Source organism: Notamacropus eugenii, chromosome 2 (genome assembly GCF_028372415.1).
Source record: "Notamacropus eugenii isolate mMacEug1 chromosome 2, mMacEug1.pri_v2, whole genome shotgun sequence".
NCBI lineage: Eukaryota > Metazoa > Chordata > Mammalia > Diprotodontia > Macropodidae > Notamacropus > Notamacropus eugenii.
Window position 1 is genome coordinate 104,051,158 of NC_092873.1, and position 22,640 is coordinate 104,073,797.

Here is a 22,640-nt window from a genome sequence, read left to right on the forward strand (position 1 = left end):
ATCATGTGAAATTATTGGAAAAGAAACTCCTAAGACTATAAGTGACTCCAGGAGTTCACCTTGCTAAAAACACTCCCTCCCAGTACTGATCACTTAGCATTCCCCACTCCCTCCCAGAGTTAAGAGAGTATCTCAGAATGGGGATTTTTAACAGCTGCAAGGGTTCGTGCTAACTTCTCTCATTCCAGATCTAACCACAGAGAAGAGAATTCATGAGAAATTTAGGGGCAGCAATTCGAAGACTGGGAGTGGTTGTAATAGTCCTGTGCCATTGGGCACTTTGTAGCATACCCTTCTAGATAAAGTTTGGAGAATGTCATCTGGTGTTGTACTTTCCACTTACCTTGTCGCAGCAGCTGCAAACAACCCCCAGGCTTAGTAAATTCTGCAGCCACTGGAAAAAAGACTGGGACACGAGCCTCTCTGTTTGTGGTAATTGTCACACTTATCTGTTCCAATTGCAAAAAAAATGTATTTTATCTCTGCTTGAACCATTTCCTGATTTGTAAAGGGAAAAATAATACTGGTTGTTGTTATGGAATTAAAATGATATAATGGTTGTAAAATGCTTAACATAATGACTAGCATATGTTACATACAATATAATTATGGAAATTCTTAATTTTGAAGTGGTTTTAATTGCCAACAGTAATAAGATCAATGATTTCTGGAAATGTGATTGATATCATCTGAAGTTATTGTGTTATGAATTGGGCTTTTAAAAGGAAGTGATAAAATTAAATAATTTGATATTAGCTATGCTAGCAGATATTTCCATTTGCAATATTGGCTTTTATGAAAAAAATTATGGTGCTTTAAATTTCTGCTTTCCACATTGTATGCAAGGTGACTTAGGATTTAATTGACCTAAAGTTGTTATAAAATTCTGTGTAAAAGTTTCTGTGTTGTAGAATTCCTATTGGGCAAATGAGAATCCTTAAAAGAAAAAACTTGGGTGTGGTTTTCAAAGCTTTTTCATTTAAGGATGTATTCACATATGTTAATTTGAAGGTTTATGGACTATCTATATGAAATGCCAGAATCTACTTAATATTCAGGAAAATATTTAAGGGAAATCTGTCATTGTGATAAGTGTAAATTAATTGAACATGTCCTTCTTGACTTATAGAAATGAAATCTCTCCATTACAACCATCTTTTTGATATTTTGTGAAACTGTGCTATTATATACCAACATAGTTTGATGAATTCCAGTTTTAAAGGTTTCTTTTAGCTTTAAGGAGGACAAAAGAGATTTCTATAATTTTGAAAGTTTCCAACTAATTTTCTTCATAAAAGTTAACTGAACATTGGAATAAATTTTGAATTGTTTTTAAAGAAGGGAAAATACTTTGAGAAGAAAAATTTTGAAAAATCTTGTGCGATTTTTAGAAGGTCTGCTAAAATTTCAAGATAATTCATTGTTAAATTAATGTAATGAGCTATAAAGCAGAAGAGATCTTGGTATTTTGATCTGAATTTATTGTCAATCTCTGGCGTAAGGAAGAGTTAATATTCGTGTTTGATCTTACCACATGCAAAAGGCTTAAATCCTGAATTACGTCATTCTTTCAGAGTGAGTATAATTAGGGAAGAATAACCAACTTGTGCAACCAAGACATAAAGGTTAGCCATTATTGTCTTTGGTTTGTTTAAACTGGAATGGGACTTCAGTACAGTTATGCCAGTAAAAGTAATAACCTATGAGATATCTTGTCTTATGGTTAAAATGTAAGGGAAATCAGAAGAACAGAATTGAGAGATTTGGAAAGATAAATAAAGGTCTGATTGAAAATATGGAAGGCAGATAAGGTTTGGGAACAAATTGGGGTTATCCAAAGCCTTCTTGTCCCTAGATAGTTGTTCTGGCTACTTTTGTGTCAGTTTCAGATCCTTTAAGTATGTTTAGAGAATTTGAGAAAGTATTTTAAGAAGACAGGAAAGATTATGGAACTTGATTTGGTAATTAATAACTGAATCAAATTTGAGATGTCCCTCTCTGAAGGATACCAGCCAACACTTATTTGCCATTTCAGACTGAAACTGCAATTTGCTATTGCTTTAAGTTCTGATTAGACGAATAGTTGCTTAAGTTATCATAAGACCAGTTGGCATGTGCTACAGGCTGAGAACAGTGGATGTTTGGAAAGGTTTTGGAGATGACCTTGGACACAACCTAGGTAGGATCTTCCTGACTTAATTTCCCAAATGTGCTATTTCTTTTCTGAAGAAGGAAATTTCCCACCTGATTACCCCTAAATCTTGCTTTCAGCACCTAGTGACCACATGGTTGGCTATCAGATAATGACTCATTCCTGTAATCAAACAGAACAAAAAAAATTCTTTCCTTTTGTAAATATATATGATATTGTCTCTCTTTTTCTTTTATAGCAAATTTCTATAATTTAGAAGTTCTGTAAGACCAATACTAAGTCTATTAATTATTATTAAATTAAATATTGGGACATCGCTGAGTTACTATAATGGGATACAAGAATGAATAGCTTACAACTTTACCTATATTGGTAGCCAAATAATAAAATAAATATACAGATAACATCCTTCAAAGGAGGAAATGATTAAGACAAAGACATAAGGTGATAGATGTTTGATTAGATAGGATAGTAAAATTTTGAGGAAAAGTAACAGGGTCAGATAAGTTCCTCAAAGATTTATACACAGATGTACATGATTCACTTCTAAAACTTATCATGCTTTGATAATAAGATCTCACATTTTGATTTTTACACAGAATTTTATAAGGTAGCGGTAAAAGTAAGTTAAATTATTTCTTCTTTAAGTTCCTTTCCAATAGTTTTAAAACGCAGATGAATTCATTTTATGGTTTGACCCTCACATTTTAAAAGATTCTTTTACCAGATACAGAATTTAGGTAAAGAGAGAACAGAGAATGATATATAAACTGAAATTCTATGAAGTTTCCAAAAAATGAAGAACAAATTTTAAGTGATTATACTAATTTATGTTGTCAAAATTATCTGGGAATTTTTAGGTCTGAACCAGAGAAGCAGAACTCCCCTTTAGAACTGTCCCAAGAATAAAACCTGTTGTCAAAGAAAGAATATCTAGGGATCAGATAACTACATGAGACATCTGGCATTAGAAAAATTGATGCTTAAAAGGACATTAAGAATGTGTTCCTGGCATACAAGGAACTTAATGTTAGTTAACATTGGTAATTGCATTAATTTGTATGTATGTTTTCTTGTTCATTTTGGTGATATGTAAATCTCCCTTCTCAAAACTAGTCTATTGTGAGCCATCTAAGATTAATCTGTACTTGACATGATGTAATGCCAGGCCTAGAGGCCTGTGTGGGCTACCCGAGTCTTCTTACCTCACCTCCGAGGTCTTCGGTTGGCCAAAACTGGATGCTCATATGAGAGAAAGGACGTTCCAGAGTCGAACAAGGGTTGAGCTTTATTTCAGGGTCTAGTTACAAGTGCAGGGGGGTCTTCCTTAGGAGGAAGAGGGGGAGATTTCCTAAGGAGGCTAAGATCTTAAGGGATTGGAAGTAGAAGTACAAGCGGGGAGAGAGGGGGAGGGGAGAGAGGAAAGAAAAGAAACGGAGCCTACTGTCCTCTTGGCTCCTCACGTGCTAAGAGAGCTTTCAGGCTTCCTCAATCCTACTTAACCTTCAGCCACACAGTTTGCATCTCAATACCGTGCTGTTAGATAACAATAGTGTGCCCAGATCCGGGACCATCTCGAGGGCGGGGAGATCTCTCTCCCATCACGTTTCTCATGGGAAGAGGCGGAATTACTCGAGATAGCTCGGTTCACCTCTATTCCCTGCCATTTCCTGGGAGGGTCTCGTGAGAGCTCTAAGATTTAGAAGCTCCCACCTTTACCCGCCCGAGACTGTCCACACGGAATTGAGCTTCCAATCCCAACAATGTAAAATTGGAATTTTGTGAACTGTGAGAAAAACTTTATTGTGTTGTTTGAATCTAGCCCTGCACGGCTAAGGAACTGAAACTCTTTATTATGCTCTTTGAACCTAGCCCCATGTGGCTGGGAAACTGACATTTCTATGTGCCTTTAGCCATGTAAACTGCTTTGTACTGCTTCCTCACAATTACTAAATCTTATATTTTCTGGGAGCCCCTGTCAGGTCTTTCTGCATACACTCTTGGATCCATCTGTCACATCCATTGCCCCTGCTCCTGAGTTGACATTTGAGCCCACAGGATTCTTTGCCCTCCAATATTGAAGGGATCTGAAAAAGACAACATCAGGCATAGACAGTTTTCCCAAGAGTCTGGTTCAGACCTGCATGAAGAACAGCTCCCTCCTTACCTGAGCCCCTTGCATACACAGGGCTAGTTGTTTAGAGGGTTTTCCATACCTTTCTGTAGAGTTCTGCATGCTGCTTATGTGGACAAGTAAGGGACTCCTGCTAGGTGGAACGAATACTGAGTGTGATGTTGCATGATTGCTTGTATAAGGGACTTACTTCATTTAGCTGCAAAAAGTCTGGAGAGAGTATTCAGAGAGACATGTAGGCAAAGGACATCAGAGAGGTAGTGGAGAAAAGATTTTGGAATGACAGACATGTATGGTAAACTGGCTCCATGCTGTCTTTGGACTCACTTGACATTCCATCCACTTCTGAAAATGGTCTGTCCTGGGGGAAATCGATCTTTCTCTCTCCTTGTCATTTATTGGTGACTCTCCTCTCCAAATATTTGTAGTCTACAGGATGACAGCTTCACAGTTCAAGTTTCTGTGCTTACTACTTTTAACGGGTGAGGGTAACTCAAAGCTGATCTCCCTCAGTTTGGCTCCTTTCCCCCAAATGTTGGTTAAACAAAAGAGTAATATCAAATAGCGAATAAACTCACTAATCCAAACAAAATATCAGGCAGAAATCAGAGAAGGTGTCCAATTAGAATACGACATAAAAAACACAAGAGTAAATGAGCTCTTCATCTGGAAGTGAAGTAAGTTTTGAGGTCAAGTGAGGAATGAGCAAACAATCTCACTCAGGGAAGGTCTATTCTTAGCATCACTAGAATTTCAAAGACAACATAGGGCTGACCTTCTATGCATACATGCCATTGCAAAGCTTTGCTTCATTAACGATCTGGAGTTTCCTCTATTCATGCCTCTCTCTGAATAATGCCTCTAAAGTCTCTGAAGCCAATTGAGATAAGCCCATGAGCCACATAGGCACCTTGGCACTTAGCATATTTTGTAAACCAAGAGTTACAACACAAATAAATAAGATAATATTTGTAAAGGACTTAGCAAATTTTATAGCTCTACATGTTTTGATTATGATGGGTCCTCCTCACATAAAGTCACTCCAACAGATAAAGTGGATATTTTTTAGCCTAAGTATAGAACTTTCCACTTCATCTCTATTAAATTAAATCTCATTCCATTAAATTTTCCCATCATTCTGACCTGTAAATAACTTTTGGATCTTGCCTCTGTCACTGAATATGTTACCAGGTCTCCCAGTTACCAGGTCTCCCAGTTTCAAGTCATCTGAAAATTCACTTTACATGTCTTCAGTCTTCATCCAAAGCACTGATTAAAACGTTGACTATTACAGAGTCAAAGACAGGTTCTTGGCATCCTGTGCTAGAGAACTTCCTCCCACCTGACATTCATCCATTAAGGAATTGGGGCCCCAGTGATTCAATCATTTCCAAATTCAGCTGACAACACTGTCCATGGCTCTAATCCATAGCTGCCCATCTTCTCCCCAGTGGCAGCACTGAAGGTTTTGTCAGACTCTTTGTGGGAATCCAGGTTTAATACATCAACAAGATTCTCCTGATCCATCAGTTCAGTTACAGAGTCACATAAGGAAGATTTGTTTGATGGAACCTGTTTTCATGAGGCCTTTATGGCCCTTTTACAATCACTCTTCCTTTTCAACATGCTCACAAACCATATCTTGTATAATGGATTTTAATTTTTTTCTGTGAGTCAAAAGTAGAATTCATTGAACCAGAGAGTGCAGACTTGTCAATCTTTCTTTTTTAAAAATATTGGAACATTTGTTACCAAAATATGTGGGACCCACTACAATAGCGAAGACTTCCACTGATCTACACTAGCAGCTCAGCCGCAGCCCCCTAACATTTGGCTATTGTAACAGTCCAGTCAAGACGTGACCTCTGGGGCCCCTTTCATCCCTGACATTCTGTGATTTCTGTGACCTTTTCTTTTCTTCACCAGAAAAATTCTGAAGCATTAGAACAGACCCTGCAAACGGAACCTCTGCCTGGGAACAAATGATGTAGTTCTTTCCCAATACTGACTGGTTCTCTCCACTCTGAGGTTGCCCAACCCTGGGGCAGAGAAGAGAGTCTATAAATTGTTAGTCTGGGAAATGTAGGGGGGTAGGTCCATGAAGTGAGGGCCATCCTCACTGTTATATCTCTGAGTACCTTATACTCTTCTTATCTCCAGGATGCTTTTTGTCTCCCTCTCCAGAGGCATCTGGACAGAGGTCCTGGCTGTGACCCTGCTGGCACTGAATTCCCAGGTGGTTGCAGGCAGATATGCCCCACGTAAGTACGGAGCAGCAGCTCCCCGGGGAGCCCATGTGGGACCCAAGGGGAGCACTCTTCTCTCTGGGCCCAAACCAAAGGAAGTACTTGGGACAGGATGGTCTTCAGATAGGTGGGCAGTAGGGAAATTGGATTTCAGGCTTCTCTCCCAACTAACTCTACCTTAGGTTCTTTACTTCCTTTCTCCCTTTTCCTTGGGGTTCAGAGACATGATGCATTCCCCACTCCAAGAATTGAGGCTCTAGGCAGTTTGTCAATAAGCAGTTATGAGGCGATTACTATCTGCTGGGCACTGTGCTGATGCCAATGATAGAAAGAAGGGCCAAAGACAACTCCTGTTCTCAAGGAGCTCACAGTCTAATGGGGGAGACAACAGGTGAACAACTCTGTATGAACAAGATAGGTACAGGAGAAATGGGATGTGATCAAGAGAGGGAAGTCACTGACGTTAAAGGGGATCAGGACAGGCTTCCTGAAGGTGGCGTTGGAGCTGATGTTTGAAGTAAGCCAGGGAAGTGAGGAGGCAGAGGGTAAAGAGGATTCCGAGAAGGAGGGACAGTCAGAGAGGGCCCAGAGTGAGAGATGGAGAAACATATGGCAGGAAGAAGAAGAAGGCTGGTGTCACTGGATAGCAGAGTGCTGGGGGCCTGGGAACATAAAGTGTAAGAAGACTGGAAAAATAGGAGGGGCCAGGTTGGGAAAGGTCTAAAAGGCCAAGCAGAAGGTTTTTTGTTTGGTATTGGAGGGTACAGGAAATCACTGGAGATTATTGATTGGGGGAGAGGACATGGTCACAAAATGCCAAGGTTTTGCACCCCATCTAAATGTTTCTGTCCCACTAAACATTGTCACAGAGTACACCTAAACTGCCGGAAAGGTTTATATTTGGCTGTTATTCGGGGAGGAAGGCATAAATTTTCTTGGATTAATTTTCCAGGTATGATTTCAAGGCCATAAGTGAAGCTAGCGTTTGGTTTTTGTGAATAACATCATGGTGGAGTAGGGCAAAGTGTCCCGATCTATTCCTCAAGGCAGGTTAGAGGCAGTTATTGGGCTGGATAAACCAAGAGGATCAGGCTGTTTTTTCTCCTGTCTTCATGGTCTTTTATTAATGGGCTGAAAAAGAGAGGTGTAGACTCAATGTTGTCTAGTCCCCCACTTCCCCGGCCCAGGCAGGGCTTGCACTCTTGGACCGCTGCCTACCAGTGTCATCTCTGGTCTCTACAATGCTTCTGCTCTCCCTGATGCCCAGGCCTGGATCACAGGACCTCTTCCATGACTCTTCAGGGAGGTGAATTTCTTTGTCCTGTGCAGGGAGAGAACTCTCTGGGATGGGACACAAACCTCTCCCATCTAGTGTAAGTATAGTTGGGGACCAATGTCTATATTATTGCCCCTGTAGCCTGGCCTGGCACCTGGCCTGTCCAATCACAGTCTCTTTCTGGTCCTAACCTGCTCTAGAGCTGTTCTCCAGGATCTGACCCAGGTTTGAGCTTTGTGTCCTGCACTGCCTCTGAGAGGGGAGAATATGTCATGTGTAACACCCATTCTCCAGGGCTGGGCAAGAGAGAAAGGGCCTTCTAGAGACAGTTTGTCAGGACCTGAGCAAGGTGAGATCCAACGGCAGGAGACCTCCCTGTCCTCCAAGGGTGAAGGCTGATTACCCCAGCTGACAACTCCAGGATGATCCTGGTATCAGCCATGGGTGTACTGAGCAGGTGCTGCCCCCTTGTGGACAATCATCCAAACTACACAATGTTTAAATAGCCTCTCAGCTAGAACTTTGTGCCAGGCACTGTGTTAACTGTGGGGGATACAAAGAAAGGTAAAAGTCCCTGGAGATGACAACATGAAAACAACTGTGTGCAAACAAGTTATTTTCAGGATAATTTAGAAGTAACCAATGGAGGGAAGGCACTAGAATTAAAGGGGACTGGAAAAGGTTTTCTGAAGCAGATGGGATTTTAGATTGGACTTTGAAGGAAGCCAGGAAAGCCACGAATCAGGGATGAGGAGGGAAAGCATTCCAGACCTGGGGACAGGCAGAGGAAATGCCCAGAGCTGGGACATGGAGTGTCTGGTAGGAGGGACAGCAGGGCAGCCAGTGTCACTGGATCACAAAGTACATGGGTGGGGGAGGGGGGAGTGAGAGATAAGGAGACTGAAAAGGTAGGAGCGACAAACATGTGAAAGACTTTGAAGGCCAAACAAGATTTTTAAATTTGATGCTGGAGGTGACAGGGAATCACTGGAGTATATTGAGCAGGTGGGTGAGAGGGTTAGATCTGTGCCTTAGGAAGATCCATTCTACAGCTGAATAGGGGATGGACTACAGTGGAGAGAGACTGGAGGCAGGCACATCCACCAGCAAGCTATTGCCAAAGTGTAGGTGGAGAGTGGTGAGGGCCTGCATCAGGGCCATGGCAATGTCAGAGAAGAAAATGGAGCATATTTGGGATGCTACAAAAGGTAAAACTGCCAGGTTTTGACAACAGATTCAATATCAGAAATGAGAGTAAGGATAACAGAGATTGTGAGCTGAGGGAACTCGGGGATGGGGGTACCTCACCTGTAATAGGAAGGGAATCTATGTCTGTGGGAGAATGAGCACAGAAAAGGGCAAGCATAAGGAGGAACTAAGGGATTGTCTATAGCCTTTGGCTTGAGCTCAGGATTCATGTGGGCAAAAGTGAAAAAGAAGGCTAGAAAGGGAAATGGGAGCAGAGGTGAAGACCTTGATTTCTAGGCTTCAGAAGATGGTCTTTACACAGCAATGGAGAGTGATGTGGTGAGCTGGGGGCTTTGGAGAAAAAACTTTAAACCATAGAGAGCAGTCTCTGGAGCTTGGCAGAGAGCCATATTGTAGACTGTCATCTTGAGAGGAAGGACTGGGCTGAGTAGGGCAGTCATATGTACGAGGATGGACTTAGGACTTATCAGCACAGTCAGCTCAAGATGTCAGCGAAACAAAGAGGGACCAGAGGCTTCAGATGTTCCCAAGATTCAGAAGTACAATGTCAGAAATTTGGTAACATCAAGATCTAAAAGTGGGAAAATGTTTAACACATTTTCCCACTTTTAGATCTTGAATTTACCAAGGAGACAGAAAAATGTCTAAGAAATCAGTATGCTAAACATATTTGAGGTCATTCCAAGGGGTTCAGGTCTGACTCACTTGAATTGGAGACCACATTGATTTCATTCTGTTTCCCATTCCCAATACATGAGGCCAAGATCTCCCCGTTTCCCCTGTCAACCTGAAAGTTTGGATAATAAAGGAAAACAGGCTGAATGCATATTGTTTACTCCCTTAAAGCTAGCGGTTACATGGCCATGGAGTTAGAAAGAAACTTTTGACGGCCTGATAGAAGAATGACCAGATTTTAATCTTTTTCAGAACAATTCCAGGATGGCTCTGGCTCTCAGATTTATGGTCTCAATACATACTTAACTATACCATGAGAAAGGAATTTTCTTAATTGAATAGGTTGTAAATACAATAAGATAAGAGAGTTGACAAAGCATCATTTGAAATTATGACTCAGGATATCCATGTTTTATTTACCATTAACATGCCATAATATAGTATATGTTCACAAAATATTAAGATATGGAAAAAGTCCCATTTTTCAAGATAGTGTCTCAGGTTAACGGTCTCATAAAATTTGCTGTCAGCCTCATCTGGCCTTGTTGACATAAGAAGGGGTATACTCTGAGTTTACTTCAGAGAACAAAGAGACTGTTAAGTCCAGGCTCCTCTTCTGATTGATTAATTCAAGCTTTGGCCCTTATTAAAGTCCTATAATGATATTAAATGTTATCGCTCCTAATCCCTAATTTTTATGGAGGAGCTTTACCTGTGGATGACTTTCTAAAACTGTTGTTTATATGCACAGAATCCCAGGATTTGACCCTTAGAAATCATCTGGGCCAGTTCTCTTGTTTTATACATGAGGAAAATGGGACTCCAAAGATAGTGACTTGGCCAAGTAATTAGAGGGGTGATGTAGTTAGTATGGTATCCTGCAATATTAATATAGTTGAGGATATTTGAGTTTTAAATGGTTTTAAGGTGTGTGGTGATGGTGTGATTAGAAAAGTTGGGGTAGAGAGGAGGCACTGGAAAGGAAGAATGAAAAAGGTTTTTTGCCTTGTTTATGGGAGGTAAGGGAAAGAGAAAGACCTGATGCCCAAATTACTTCACGTTTTCTGCAACTGGTACAAGGGAGAATGGTGGTACCATTAATAGATATCAGGAAGTGAGGAGGAAGATGTGAGATCATTGCCACGATGATGACTTTTATATTTTTAGTTGGAGGTGCCTGGGAACATCCAGGTGGAGATGTTTGGCAAGGACTTGGAAACATAGGAAGTGAGACTGTAAGGAAAGGTGAACTGAGATCAAGATTTAGGAGGTATCTGTAGAGAGAGAAAAATGGCAATGAAGAGATATTGGAGAGAGGAGAATAGAGGGCAGTGATCCTGAATGTTAATGATTAAGAAGAGAAGGAAGGGTCAGCTCAGGAGACAGACAGGTAGTAGTTAGAGAGGTAAGAAAAAAGTGGAGATGATGAGGTGCCCCAGAAGCTCAAGGAGGGGAGGATTTCAAAGAAGTGAGGACACTGACAGAAGGATGAGTTTGGAGGCAAAATTCATTATAATTTGTGGAAGGAGGTAAATGGAGGAACCACTGCTTTAACAATCAATCATCTTGCTTTTCAAGTAAAAATTATGCTACGTAGCCCCACTTTCTTGATTGGCGACTAAGTCCTCAGTGGTGTGTGTTGTTGTTCAGACATTTGAGCTGTATTATTTAACTCTTTGTGACTCTATTTGTGGTTTTCTTGGCAAAGATACTGGAATAATTTGCCATTTTTTTCTCCAGCTTGTTTTAAAGATGAGACAACTGAGGAAAACAGGGTTAAGTGACTTGTCCAGGGTCACACAGTTAAGAAGTGTCTGAGGCTGAATATGAACCTAGGTCTTCCTGATTCCAAGCCCCTGCTCTATCCACTGCACAACCTTGCTGCTAAGACCCCAGACTACTATTTCAGAAAAGGTCCTGTCAGCCTTCACTTTATTCCCTTCTCTGCAGCAATTTCCTCCACAACCCCCTTGCCAGCCTCTTCATAGAGATGCACCTGTCCTTTCCTCACAGCTCTTCCTCCTCCCCCCAAAGTAAAATCTGGTCCCAAGAGCTGTGACAAAATCTACTTTTCCATTGTTCCTGGATCAACTGCGTCCATGTACTCCCCCCATGGTCCCACACACCAGCCCAACTTCCCTCCCTGGCCACCACTGCTCTGTATTCTTCCCCCTTTGGAATGCATACTCTTTCACTGGGGGATTGTCTTTAGTTTTGTATTTGCATTTCTAATGCTTCTCATTTGGTAGTTAGCAATTTTTTTTTTGGTTCATGTATTCATTTAAGAGTATTATTATAAACCTAGATCACTGAGTTTTAAGTGAGAGTCCTTTGGATGCAGATGAATATTTAGAGGGATTTGTTTGTAAAAGGAATCAGAGAAATAGGATATAATCTACTGAGGGACAAGAGAATAGAATGAAGGACAGTTCTATTTATTGTTCTTGTCTGTATTTCAGCACTCATACCCAATTAGATCTATGATCTCACTGATTCCAAAGTTCCTTCCAAGGTGCAGATCTCACCTCCTTGACACCTGCCCATTCTATGTGACTCTTATCCATATTCTCCCATAAATTTCCCTATGGAGTCCACCCAGGTTCATGACAGTCATTATGCTCTCTGCTGCCATTGGGAGGATATCTGTGGATCCCCCTGTTTGTCCATGCATCATCCTTTTTGTCTTGCATTGTATGTAGCCCCTCTTGTCTTCCTATCATACGTTTCCTTGATGATATTTTTGACACTCTTTTCCTCTTTGGAATGTTTGCATATTTCATATATCTACTATATGCTTTGTGTGTGAAAGTCATGCTTAATTCTTCAGAGGCAGTTGTAATCCATATCTTTCTGCCATATCAAAATAACAGGAAAATATTAGCATTGTGAAGATGAACTTTTACTTACATGAAAAGCTTGGGTTTAGTTAAAGGAGCTGTGGAATTTTCTGGCTGAAATCTAACCATTCTCTTCCTGTTTATCAATTTTGTGCCCAATTCATGACCCATCTCTCTGTCTATCCCAGAGAGCTGTATTGATGGACAAGCTCCACAGCATCAAATTGGATGCTGAAATCTGTGCAATAGATAATCTTCATTCACTTGGTATTTCCGGTTTGAATTGATAGGACAGACTTCCTTGAGTGATTACAAGTTTCTTCCAGAAGGTTTTTCAATGTTTCAAGTCTTCTGAGAGTCAGCCCAATGTCATCCACAAGAAGAAATGGCTTGGCAATCAAAAGAGAAAAATAGGGAAACTACACTGTGTGTCAGAACTATTATTCAATATTATTTGGGACCATTTAAAATAACTAAACAGTATAAAATACTGATAATGTACATGCCAAAATAGACACAGGAATTATATATGGACAAAAATATAAAACATTTTTATATAAATAAAGTCATATCTAAATAATTTAAGTAATATTTATATTGCATGGTGAGGTAATGGTGATACAATTAAAATGAAAATTTTGCCTAACTAATCTATTTATGTATGGCCATCCCAATGAAATTACTAAAAAATTACCTTACTGATTTAGAAAAAAATAATAACAGTATTTATTCAGAAGAGCAAAACATCAGGAACCCGAAAAAGAAGAAACCAGGAAAAAAAAGATGTAAGGAAAGTAGATTCAGCAATATCAGAACTTAAGCTATATTATAAGGTGACAGCATTGTTGAAGTGTAAAATGGATAATTCTTATTATTTTACATTAAAATTTTCTTGTATAAATAAAGCCCATGCAGATGAGAATAGAAGACATGCAGAAAACTGGAAAAATATTTTCATAGACAGCCTCTCAGATAGAATGTGATTGTGTTGGAATATTGTTGTTAGGAAAACATGGAAAGACTTGGATTCATAAAGGCCAGGCGCTGTCCACCTTCAGAGAAACAGATGACAAGTAGAAATCAACACAGTATGGTCTTACATATGAGTTATATGTGTGTTTATGAGTTTATATGTGTATTTATGTATATGTGTGTAGATATCTATGTATATATGTATTTACATATAAAAATACATGTGTGTATAAATTATAGCCTTCTGGCAAGGGGAGGGAGGGAAAAATAAAGTAAAAAGTGCACGACAGAGAACAAAAGAAAACCTACAAGGGAGCAAAGTAAAGCACGACAGCTTTGAAATCAATACGTAGAATTTGTTGATATAGGTTTTCTTGAAATGGAAATTTATTGTTCTGTATTGAATCCTCTCTTATGTTGTACTGTGTACATGGCAATGTTTGTTTTTCTTTTCTTATTTTGTATTTAACTTTAAAAGAAACTTAAAAATTTAGAAAAGATGAGGAGGAAGTATCTGGGGAACCTCACTGTCCATAGGGAATTCTTCTTTGACCTGGACCCTGCACTCGATCTCTTCCATCACAATGGCCAATATTGTTGGCAAATAAGCACTTCAGAATTTTCTCTGTGAAGGATAATGCAACCACACAGCACTTGGAGTCTAACAACAATCCTGGATGTACTTAACATGGAGGTAAAAATGACTGCAAAGAAAACAAAGACAGGAAAAGCAGCTAGATTGCTAAGTGTTCATAGAAGAGATTTGTGTTAGAAATGACACAGTTGTGAGGGCATCAGGGGACCAGTATTCAAGGGATCTGAAGGAGGGAAAGATCCTGGAAATTACTGGACCTTATTGATACGAAAAAGAATGGTGACTGAGAGAGTAAGAGTAACTACTGACCTATATGCCAATTCTTTGGGATTCAGCAATGGACCAAACGTTTACCATTTCAAAATTAACTAAAAAACATATAGAATATAAGATCCCATCATTCTTATTGTTTGTTAATAAGGAGTCTTTGATTCCATAATCATTCAAAATTTTCTGAAAGATTGAAAAACAGTTATTACCTCATTCAATGTTCCTCTGATGATAAGTACCCAGTGAGGCAGAAAAAAATTTAATATTCCTACAAATAATTTACACTTATGTTAAAAATAGACCAGCCTTACAATCCATACAGGAAAGTGTGAAAGGGATGAAAAATGCCCATGGTTCAGATTATGACATTCTAATTAACGCATCACTCTGCATATTTAGAGGAAACTCTGCAGATGCATGATAGATTGCACCCAGAACTGAAAAAAGGAATGGAGTTGGTTGGGTTACATTTGGGAAATGCCTCAGTGCCTCTACCACTTCCAAATGGCTCCCAGGTCAAAGTGTGGTATGTTTCTTTTTGTGTTTGTTTTTTTTAGCACAAATATTTTTTTCTGCTTCAGAATCTTAAGGTTGCAAATTTCCAAAAGGAGATGCAATAGTCAGTTGTAACCTTTTCCCAGTGTTAACCTGGCCTTATGAATGATAGTAAGAAAGATCATGGAGGAAATACATGATTGGAAAGAAAATTGGATGGGTCTCATTGGTAACCTCAGAATTTCCAAGGACCTACAGTTATTCCTCTAGCTTGCTGGGGTAAGTCTTCTATAGAGGATCTATAGAAAAATCACGCAAGATGAGCAAGTGTGGATAGGTTTTGCTCTGTACTGATAGAAGGAAGACCATTGGGATGGGTCAGAAAATCAAAGTACTTTCTACTGATGTGGGCTCTCTTGTTACAAATTGCCATACACAGTCCTCTGAGATCTTCACCACAAGTCTATGAAATAGAGACTGCCACAATTATTGTCTCCATTTTACAGAGGAAGTAATTGATTTAGAGAGAAGTGATTATTAGCACAAAGCTCTCAGACTTATCAGCACAATTGGCATTGGAAGCCCTGTGTTCTGACTACAGACAGTGTGATCCAGTGGAAAGAAGTCAGGAGTCCTGGGTTCAATGCTTGATCCCCCCTTTACTACTTTAGTGACCTTGGGCAAGTCACATCACTTTTCTGAGTCTCAGCATCCCCATTTGTAACATAAGGAGGTGGAACTGCGCGGCTGCTAACTTCCCTTCCAGTTCTGCTTTGAATGGTCTGATTATTTTAAAATTGGTGGATTCCCTATTTCTCCCATAGAGAAATATACCCTCCTCAGTTCTTCAGCTCTTTCTCTTAGGAGTTTAATCTCCTTCTCAGCTCCTGCAAGAGACAGTTCAAAACCAGGAAATGTTGATAGTAGATGAAACTGTGAGCTCCTCTTATGTGCTGTTTGGTTTTGTAAAGTGTAGGTTAAATTTAACAGGAGAGGACCCAAACTGACCTGCTTTGTCTCTTTCCTTTTTTGCCATTTCTTCTGGTCTTTGTATTTAAAAATGTTTCATTGATGATGTTTTCTGCTGTTTTATTGCATCATTATCACTGCCCATCAGTCACTAAGACCTAAACCAAAAACTTCCCCACCCCCACAATTAGGATTCCTGTGTCTTTGGGTTGTGACTGAAATGTCTGTCTCATTCCCTGCCTCAGGTCCATCGTCTCTTTGCCAAGACTGCTTCAGCCTGTGTCTCCTGGAGCCCTGATGGGTCATTGCACTGACCTGAATCTGAAGTCTTTCTAGGCAGTTTTCCTTCAGATTATTGTCACTGAGGAAACTGGTCTCCATGCTCTGCTTCCTTCTGTCTGCATTACTTCAGACAGTGTTTCCTGGTATTCACTGGATCCGTCCCTTTCATTGCTTCTTACATCCCAAGGACACACTTTAACTCTCTTAGAAAAGCATGTGTTTAGTTGTTTCTCAAATAGTGGCACCCACTTTGTCTCCAGGTCTCTGCTACAACAAAAAATGCTGCTATGTATATACACACCCATACATACACACCTATCTCATAATATGTATATGTTATATGTATTTGTGTACATATATATGTGTGTGTATGTATCTCACTTATGTGTCATCTACCTTTGACTTTCTTTTTTGGCATATGCCTAGTATTGTTATTTCTGGGTCAATGAAGGATATATAATTTACTGACCCTTTGGGTCTAAATTACAAATTACTTTTTTTAAAAAAACATTTTTGATCAGCAAAAAACTGCCTTTTCTACCTCCCAAACTTATACTTCTCCCTTTCAAACTGAGAGGAAAAACCATGCCCCCTATTATAAACATGCACAGTCAAGTTATACAAAGTTTTGCATTGGCCTTTTAAAAAAATTTTCCTGCATCCTGAGTCCTCCTGATCAGGAAGTGGGTGCCATGTTTCACCATCAGTCCTCTGCAGTCATTGGTTATTATGGTGATCAGATTTCCTAAATCTGTCCAAGTTGTTTGTTTTCATATTATTGTCGTTGTATCAGTTCTTCTGGGGGTTCCATCTACTTCATTCTGCTTCTGTTTCACACTTTCAGTTAGTCAATAAACATTTATTAAGCACCTACTACGTGCCAGGCACTGTGCTAAGTTTAAGTACTGGGGATGCAAAAAGAGACCAAACCCTAAACCCAGCCTGGGTGACAGGAGGATAGTGGTGCCTTTAATGGTGACAGTTTGGATGTTCAATAAAAAGGGGCATTGGAATCATTCCTACAAAGAACCTCAGCTGTGAGCAGATTCTTAGCTTTGTAAAAATATTTCACCTTGTCTAGAAGGTAATCTGCTCACCTGATTATTCTACATATTTTCCCTTCCTTTCTCAGCCAGACTCCTACACAAAGTGCCTGCACACACTGTCTCCACTTCTCTCCCTCATGCCTCAGACCTTGGCAGTCTGACTTCCACCTCATTATTCTCTTGAGACTGCTGTCTCCAAAGTGACCAAGCATCTATATCATCATTGCTAAAGCCGATGGTCTCTTCTCAGGCTTCCTCCTTCAGGAACTTTCTGCTGAATCTGCCCCTGTCAGCCTCCCTCAGCTCCTGGGTGTTCTCTCCTCTCTGGGCTTTTGTGACTGCTGTCTCTTGGTTCTCTCCTTACCTGTCTGGTCACTTTTTCTCAGTCCCCTTTGCAGGCTCATCCTCTACATCTTGTGCCCTAAATGAGGTTGTTTCCTAAGGTCTGACTTGGACCCTCTCCTGTTCTCTCTGGGACTTCCTCAGCTCCAGTAGAGTTCATTCCCATGTCTTTTCAGATGACTGGGAGGTCTGTGTTTCCTGCCCTTGTCTCTGTCCAGCATCACCTGCTGCCTCCTGGATTTTCTCAGCTCTCTTAAACACATGTTGAAAACTGAACTCATTGTTTTTCCCCTAAACTCATACCTTTCTCAGATTTTTCTCTTCCTAAGGAACATATTACAATTATATATTTATATTCCCAGCACCTAACAGGGTAGCCAACACAGAGTAAGCAGTTAATATATGTTTATTTATTAGCTGACTCTCTTTGAGGAAGTACAGTTCTGCACAGAGAAGGGAAGATACTTCAGTATAAAAAGGTCAAGGAATCCATGAGGTGGGGGTGGGTTAGAGGGCAGGTCAGGCGTGGAGGCTGTTCACATGTGTGGAGGTGGGAGATGAAATGCTGAGTTTGGGGAGCAGCAAGTAGTGGGTTTGACTAAAACATAAATTGTGTGTGAGAAGGAATACTAGGAGATGCTGGAAAGGCAGGCTGGAGTCAGACTGGGAGGGCTCTGAGGGCCAAGGTCAGGGCTCTGAAATTTCTCCAGGGGTCCATAGGGAGCCATCACAGCTTCTTGAGGAGCTGCATTAAGTGGTCACAGTCACATTTTGTAAAAATCACTTTGTCCCTGGTGGGGTGGCCATCAATCAGTAATAAGCATTATTAAGTGCTTCCCATGGGCTAGTTTCTCCTTGGTCAGGCCCAAGTTACAGTCTTAGGTTCGAGGAATGGGGTGTCCTCCAGGGCTGACCCTCCCCCGGTGTCCCCTCAGAGCTCTTCATGAAGCAGTTTAAGGGCGAGTGTCACTTTGTGAACGGGATGCAGCAGGTGCGGTACGTGCACAGAAGCATCTACAACCGGGAGGAGATCGTGCGCTTCGACAGCGCCGTGGGGGAGTACGTGGCGGTGTCGGAGCTGGGGCGCCCCGAGGCTGAGGCTTGGAACAAACAGAAGGAGCTGCTGGAGGACGAAAGGGAGGCTGTGGACAGCTACTGCAGATACAACTACAGGGTGATTGAGCCCTTCTCAGGGCCCAGGCGCGGTGAGTGCGCCCCGGGTGGGGAGTGGGGACCAGGGGAGCCCGGGAGGGACCCAGGGAGAGGGAGTAGGGAGCCGGGGGGGGCATCCTGGGGTGGGGCAGAGCAGGGAGGGGAGAGAAGAGAAGGGGCTGGAAGGGAGCGCAGAGGGAGGGGAGGCTGTGATGGGAGGGGGAAGGTGGGGAGGAGGGAAGGTGGGGGGGGTCACAGAGCAGGGGAGAGACCAGGGGGAGCAGGAGAGGGGGAGGTGATGGGTTGTGAAGGAGGGGGAAGGGAGGGGACCAAGGGGGAGAAGCAGGGAAGGGAGATGGAGGAGAGATGGGGGACAAAGGGGGATAAGGGGGAAGGAAGAAGACTGGGGGAGGGGACTAGGATGGAGGGAGAAAGAAGGAGGGATGAGAGAGAAGAGGTAGGGAAGTGACAGTGAGAAGAAAGGGAAGAGACATGGGGAGGAAGGAGGAGGAGGAAGCTGGAAATGAGAGAAGGGGACAAGGGAAGGGAAGAGAGAGGAGAAGAAATGGGGGACAATGAATGGGGACAGAAGGAAGGGGGAAGAGACCTTCTTATACTAACATGGATTCTGGTTCCTTGAGTCCCTTTTTCCTCAGTCAAATTCAGATTTCTTTTCCCTCCTCCAATTCTAATGGGGATTAATTACTTTGGGAACAAGCCCCAAACCCTTCACCAATAAATAACTTATATTTATACAATACCAAAGTGGTTAATAGGCAGCAGGTAGGGCAATGGAAAGAGTGCCAAGCTGGCAGTCGGGAAGACTCCTCTCCCTCAGTTCAAATCTGGCCTCTGACATTTCCTGGCTGTATTACACTGGGCAAGTCACTTAACCCTTTTTTCCTCAGTTTCCTCATCTGTAAAATGAACTGCAGAAAGAAATGTCCAACCACTCCAGTATCTTTGCCAAAAAAAATCCCAATTAGCGCAGCAAACAGTTATACACAATTCAAAAAAGAGAGAACAAAATAATTAATATAAAATTAAATCCCCCAAGTCTTCATGAACCTTTTTAAGTCATGAATAAAACTTCTCGTTTTTTAATCCTTGAATCTTAGCTCAGCAGAGACTTCCCATGCTCTGGTCTCTCCTGTATCAACCACATTCTCTCTCTCCCTCCTCCCTCCCAGTCTTCTGTGATGACTCCTTGAAATTATCTTTCTCCTCAGACCCAGACATACTTCTGCTTCTCCCAGGGTGCCTGGGCTCTGGGTCAAGATGCTAAAGTTTCTGCTGGGCCTAGATATTCACCACTGTTCCCCTGATTCAAGATTTCTTCAGTGGATTGATAGCATCTCAATATTTGACCTAGAAGTATTTCTGAAAATAGCTTATTGTATGCCCTTATATTCTGCTTTTGGAAATAATGCTTTACAAATTATCTGTTTGCAATGAGAAATCTTACCTTCTAATTCCTTCCCATATCACTGAATCCTCATGAGCTGGGGCTGTGAAAATTCAGCACCATAAACTCCTAGGCCCACTTCCTGCTAGTTCAGATTCCTAGTCTTAAGAGGAACATATATGTCTACCAAGACGCCCATTTCTGACCCTGGGAAGGAGAGGAGACCTGAGGCTGGTTGTGGATCACGTGGCAGAGGTGGTGACTGGACTAGAAGATCTGCTCTGGCTCCCTCACCCAAGATCTTTCTTTTTTCTTCCAGTTCAGCCTGAGGTGATTGTGTATCCATCAAAGCTGGCTCCCCTGGGACACCACAACCTGCTTGTCTGCTCTGTCACTGGTTTCTATCCTGGGGACATTGAGGTCAGGTGGTTCCTGAATGGGCAGGAGGAGACAGCTGGGGTTGTGTCCACAGGCCTGGTCAGCAATGGAGACTGGACTTACCAGATGTTGGTGATGCTGGAAATGACCCCCAAGCATGGTGATGTCTACACATGCCAAGTGGAGCACTCCAGCCTTCAGAGACCTGTCATCTTGGACTGGAGTGAGATAGAGCTCCCTCACCCTCCAGTTCTAACATTGGTCAGGACATGGACCTAGCTCTGAGATCCCCTCATTGTGTATCCTGGACCCTCTTTTCTTCTGCCCTGGGCTGATAAAAACCCCATGCGGTGCTACCCGCTCTCCTCCCTTTTCCCAGCCCAGCCACCTAATGGCAGTGCTGATCTAAGAGCTATGGAGACCTTGTCAGCTTCCTCACTGACCCCAGCCCTAGGAGCTGGCCTCCTTCTGAGACTCTGTGATTAGCCTATAGACCCCTTTGTCCCAGGGTTGGGGAGCTAGATTTTGAGATGGATTGATGTCAGTTCTCCTGATGAGCTATCACTTCTTGAGTCCTGAAAGGCCGTTAGCACATCAATCCATTCTTAGACAGGATTTCCTTACCTTCTCAGGGTCCCCTCAGACCAACCTGCTCCCCACACGGGGCTGGCTCTTGAGGAAAAGTTTTGATCCTTGGTGTCTCTCCTCTGCAGAAGCACAGTCTGAATCTGCCCAGAGTAAGATGCTAAGTGGAGTCGGGGGGCTCGTGCTGGGGTTGATCTTCTTTGGGGTTGGCCTCATTGTCCACAAGAGGAGTCAGAAAGGTGAGATAGTCTGGGGAAAGGCCTGAGGCCCCCTCCCATCCATGATCTTCTCTAGGACAGAGAGGATATTTGATTGTGCCAGAAATCTGGCCCCAGGTCAGGTGAAGGGGTGGTCTGACTCTGACTTCAGTTCTTCTCCCTACCCCCACCCCCAGGAACTTATAGAAGGTGGTGAAGGAGTCACATGCCAGGGCTCATGGGTCTTAGGGAATCCCATATTCACCATAGAGATAGCCTTGGGAGGGGTCTCAGGTTCCAGACTTTAGCCCCTCCCCCTGCCATTCTCCCTCCACCCTGTCCACTCACACTGTTGTAGCTGGATGGATGAAGCATCGATTAAGTGCTTCCTCTGTGGTGTCCAGTACTGGACTAAGCAATAGCAGGAGCCCCCTGCCCCACAGTGCTCAGAACCCTGATGCCCTTTGCTTCTGTGGCTCTAAAATTTACAAGGATTTGTATGTCTGTTTCTCTTCCTTTCCTAGGAAATCGTGGTTCACGACCAACAGGTAAGATCCTTGTACCCAGGTGGGATCAGGATTCTCACAGCTACAGTGTCTGCCCAGTGGGGCCTGAAGCTAAGAAGAGACTTGGGGACCCTTAGTGGTAAGAAGTGGTTCTGTTTCTGGTTTCAGACCCCCATGTAGACCCTTCTGTGCCTGTTCTGTGACCCCTGCAGCGCTCCTGAGCTGATCCCTGAGCCTGTGTCCCCTGGAACTGTTGAGTCCTCAAGCCTTCCTCTCACATTTGGAAGCCCCTGCTTGTGCCCAGATCTCCAGGAGTTAGCTTTACTGACCCCTTCCTTGGCATAGTTCCTTTGACTGTCTGGACTCTTGGTATTTCCCTTAAAGAGTTTCGAAGACCCCCTCCACCTGCCTTTGTTTCTGTGTGTTTTTAACATCCATTTTTGTCCTTTGAATCTTCACCCGAGAATTAGAAGACCGAGAATCAACTGGTCCTTGGTGACACGGAGACAAAGTGAGGGGAGCAAAGGAAGAAACTTCAGCATTTGGGATTTGTAGAATCTGTCAAAGTGTGAAATCCCTCCAGAGGTGCAGATTGCGATCCAACTACACCTTTTCATCCTGGCCCCCTCTTGTCCATTTCCTTCTATAATTCACACAGAAGTTGGTTAATCAACAAGCTAGTGGCCCTCCTGAGACGTTTCCTGATATTATGTAGATACCAGTGCCCTCACAAGCTGTGTGCCCAGAAACCCTTAGCTTTCCCATGTGAGGGGCCCCCCTCATTCTGGTGATCCACCTCTCTCATGGCTCTTCTGTGACTTCTGCTCAGTTCTTATTTGATGATGTAGTGTAGCCTGTTCTGGCCTATCCTGTGCCTCTCCACGGCACTTTTAAAAAATTAAATGTTTAGTAATACA

General features: G+C 42.2%; 1 protein-coding gene across 10 annotated transcripts; it reads left to right on the top strand.

Annotated features, from left to right (window-relative positions):
• The first annotated feature begins 335 nt into the window (after positions 1-335).
• On the top strand, positions 336-22,640 carry LOC140526154 (H-2 class II histocompatibility antigen, E-S beta chain-like). 10 transcript variants are annotated; one of them, XM_072642132.1, is made up of 6 exons: positions 336-432; positions 6,471-6,547; positions 18,436-18,705; positions 20,377-20,658; positions 21,068-21,259; positions 21,742-22,640. In XM_072642132.1, exons 3-6 carry the CDS (start codon positions 18,444-18,446, stop codon positions 21,858-21,860), a joined length of 855 nt encoding a protein of 284 aa, XP_072498233.1. In that variant the 5' UTR covers positions 336-432; positions 6,471-6,547; positions 18,436-18,443; the 3' UTR covers positions 21,861-22,640. The 10 variants fall into 10 exon arrangements, with proteins under 10 accessions (XP_072498233.1, XP_072498236.1, XP_072498227.1 ...); XM_072642135.1 differs by lacking the exon at positions 336-432 and having other exon boundaries at positions 6,365-6,547; positions 21,149-21,259; positions 21,742-21,765; positions 21,936-22,640; XM_072642126.1 differs by lacking the exon at positions 336-432 and having other exon boundaries at positions 6,366-6,547; positions 21,742-21,862; positions 22,188-22,640.

What these genes read in the sequence shown, in the direction of transcription:
- LOC140526154 (XM_072642126.1), top strand. Translation starts at nt 6,448, where the DNA reads ATGCTTTTTGTCTCCCTCTCCAGAGGCATCTGGACAGAGGTCCTGGCT. An exon ending in TGCAGGCAGATATGCCCCAC is followed by an intron (nt 6,548 to 18,435) that starts GTAAGTACGGAG and finishes GTGTCCCCTCAG; the next exon opens with AGCTCTTCATGAAGCAGTTT. An exon ending in CTTCTCAGGGCCCAGGCGCG is followed by an intron (nt 18,706 to 20,376) that starts GTGAGTGCGCCC and finishes TTTTTCTTCCAG; the next exon opens with TTCAGCCTGAGGTGATTGTG.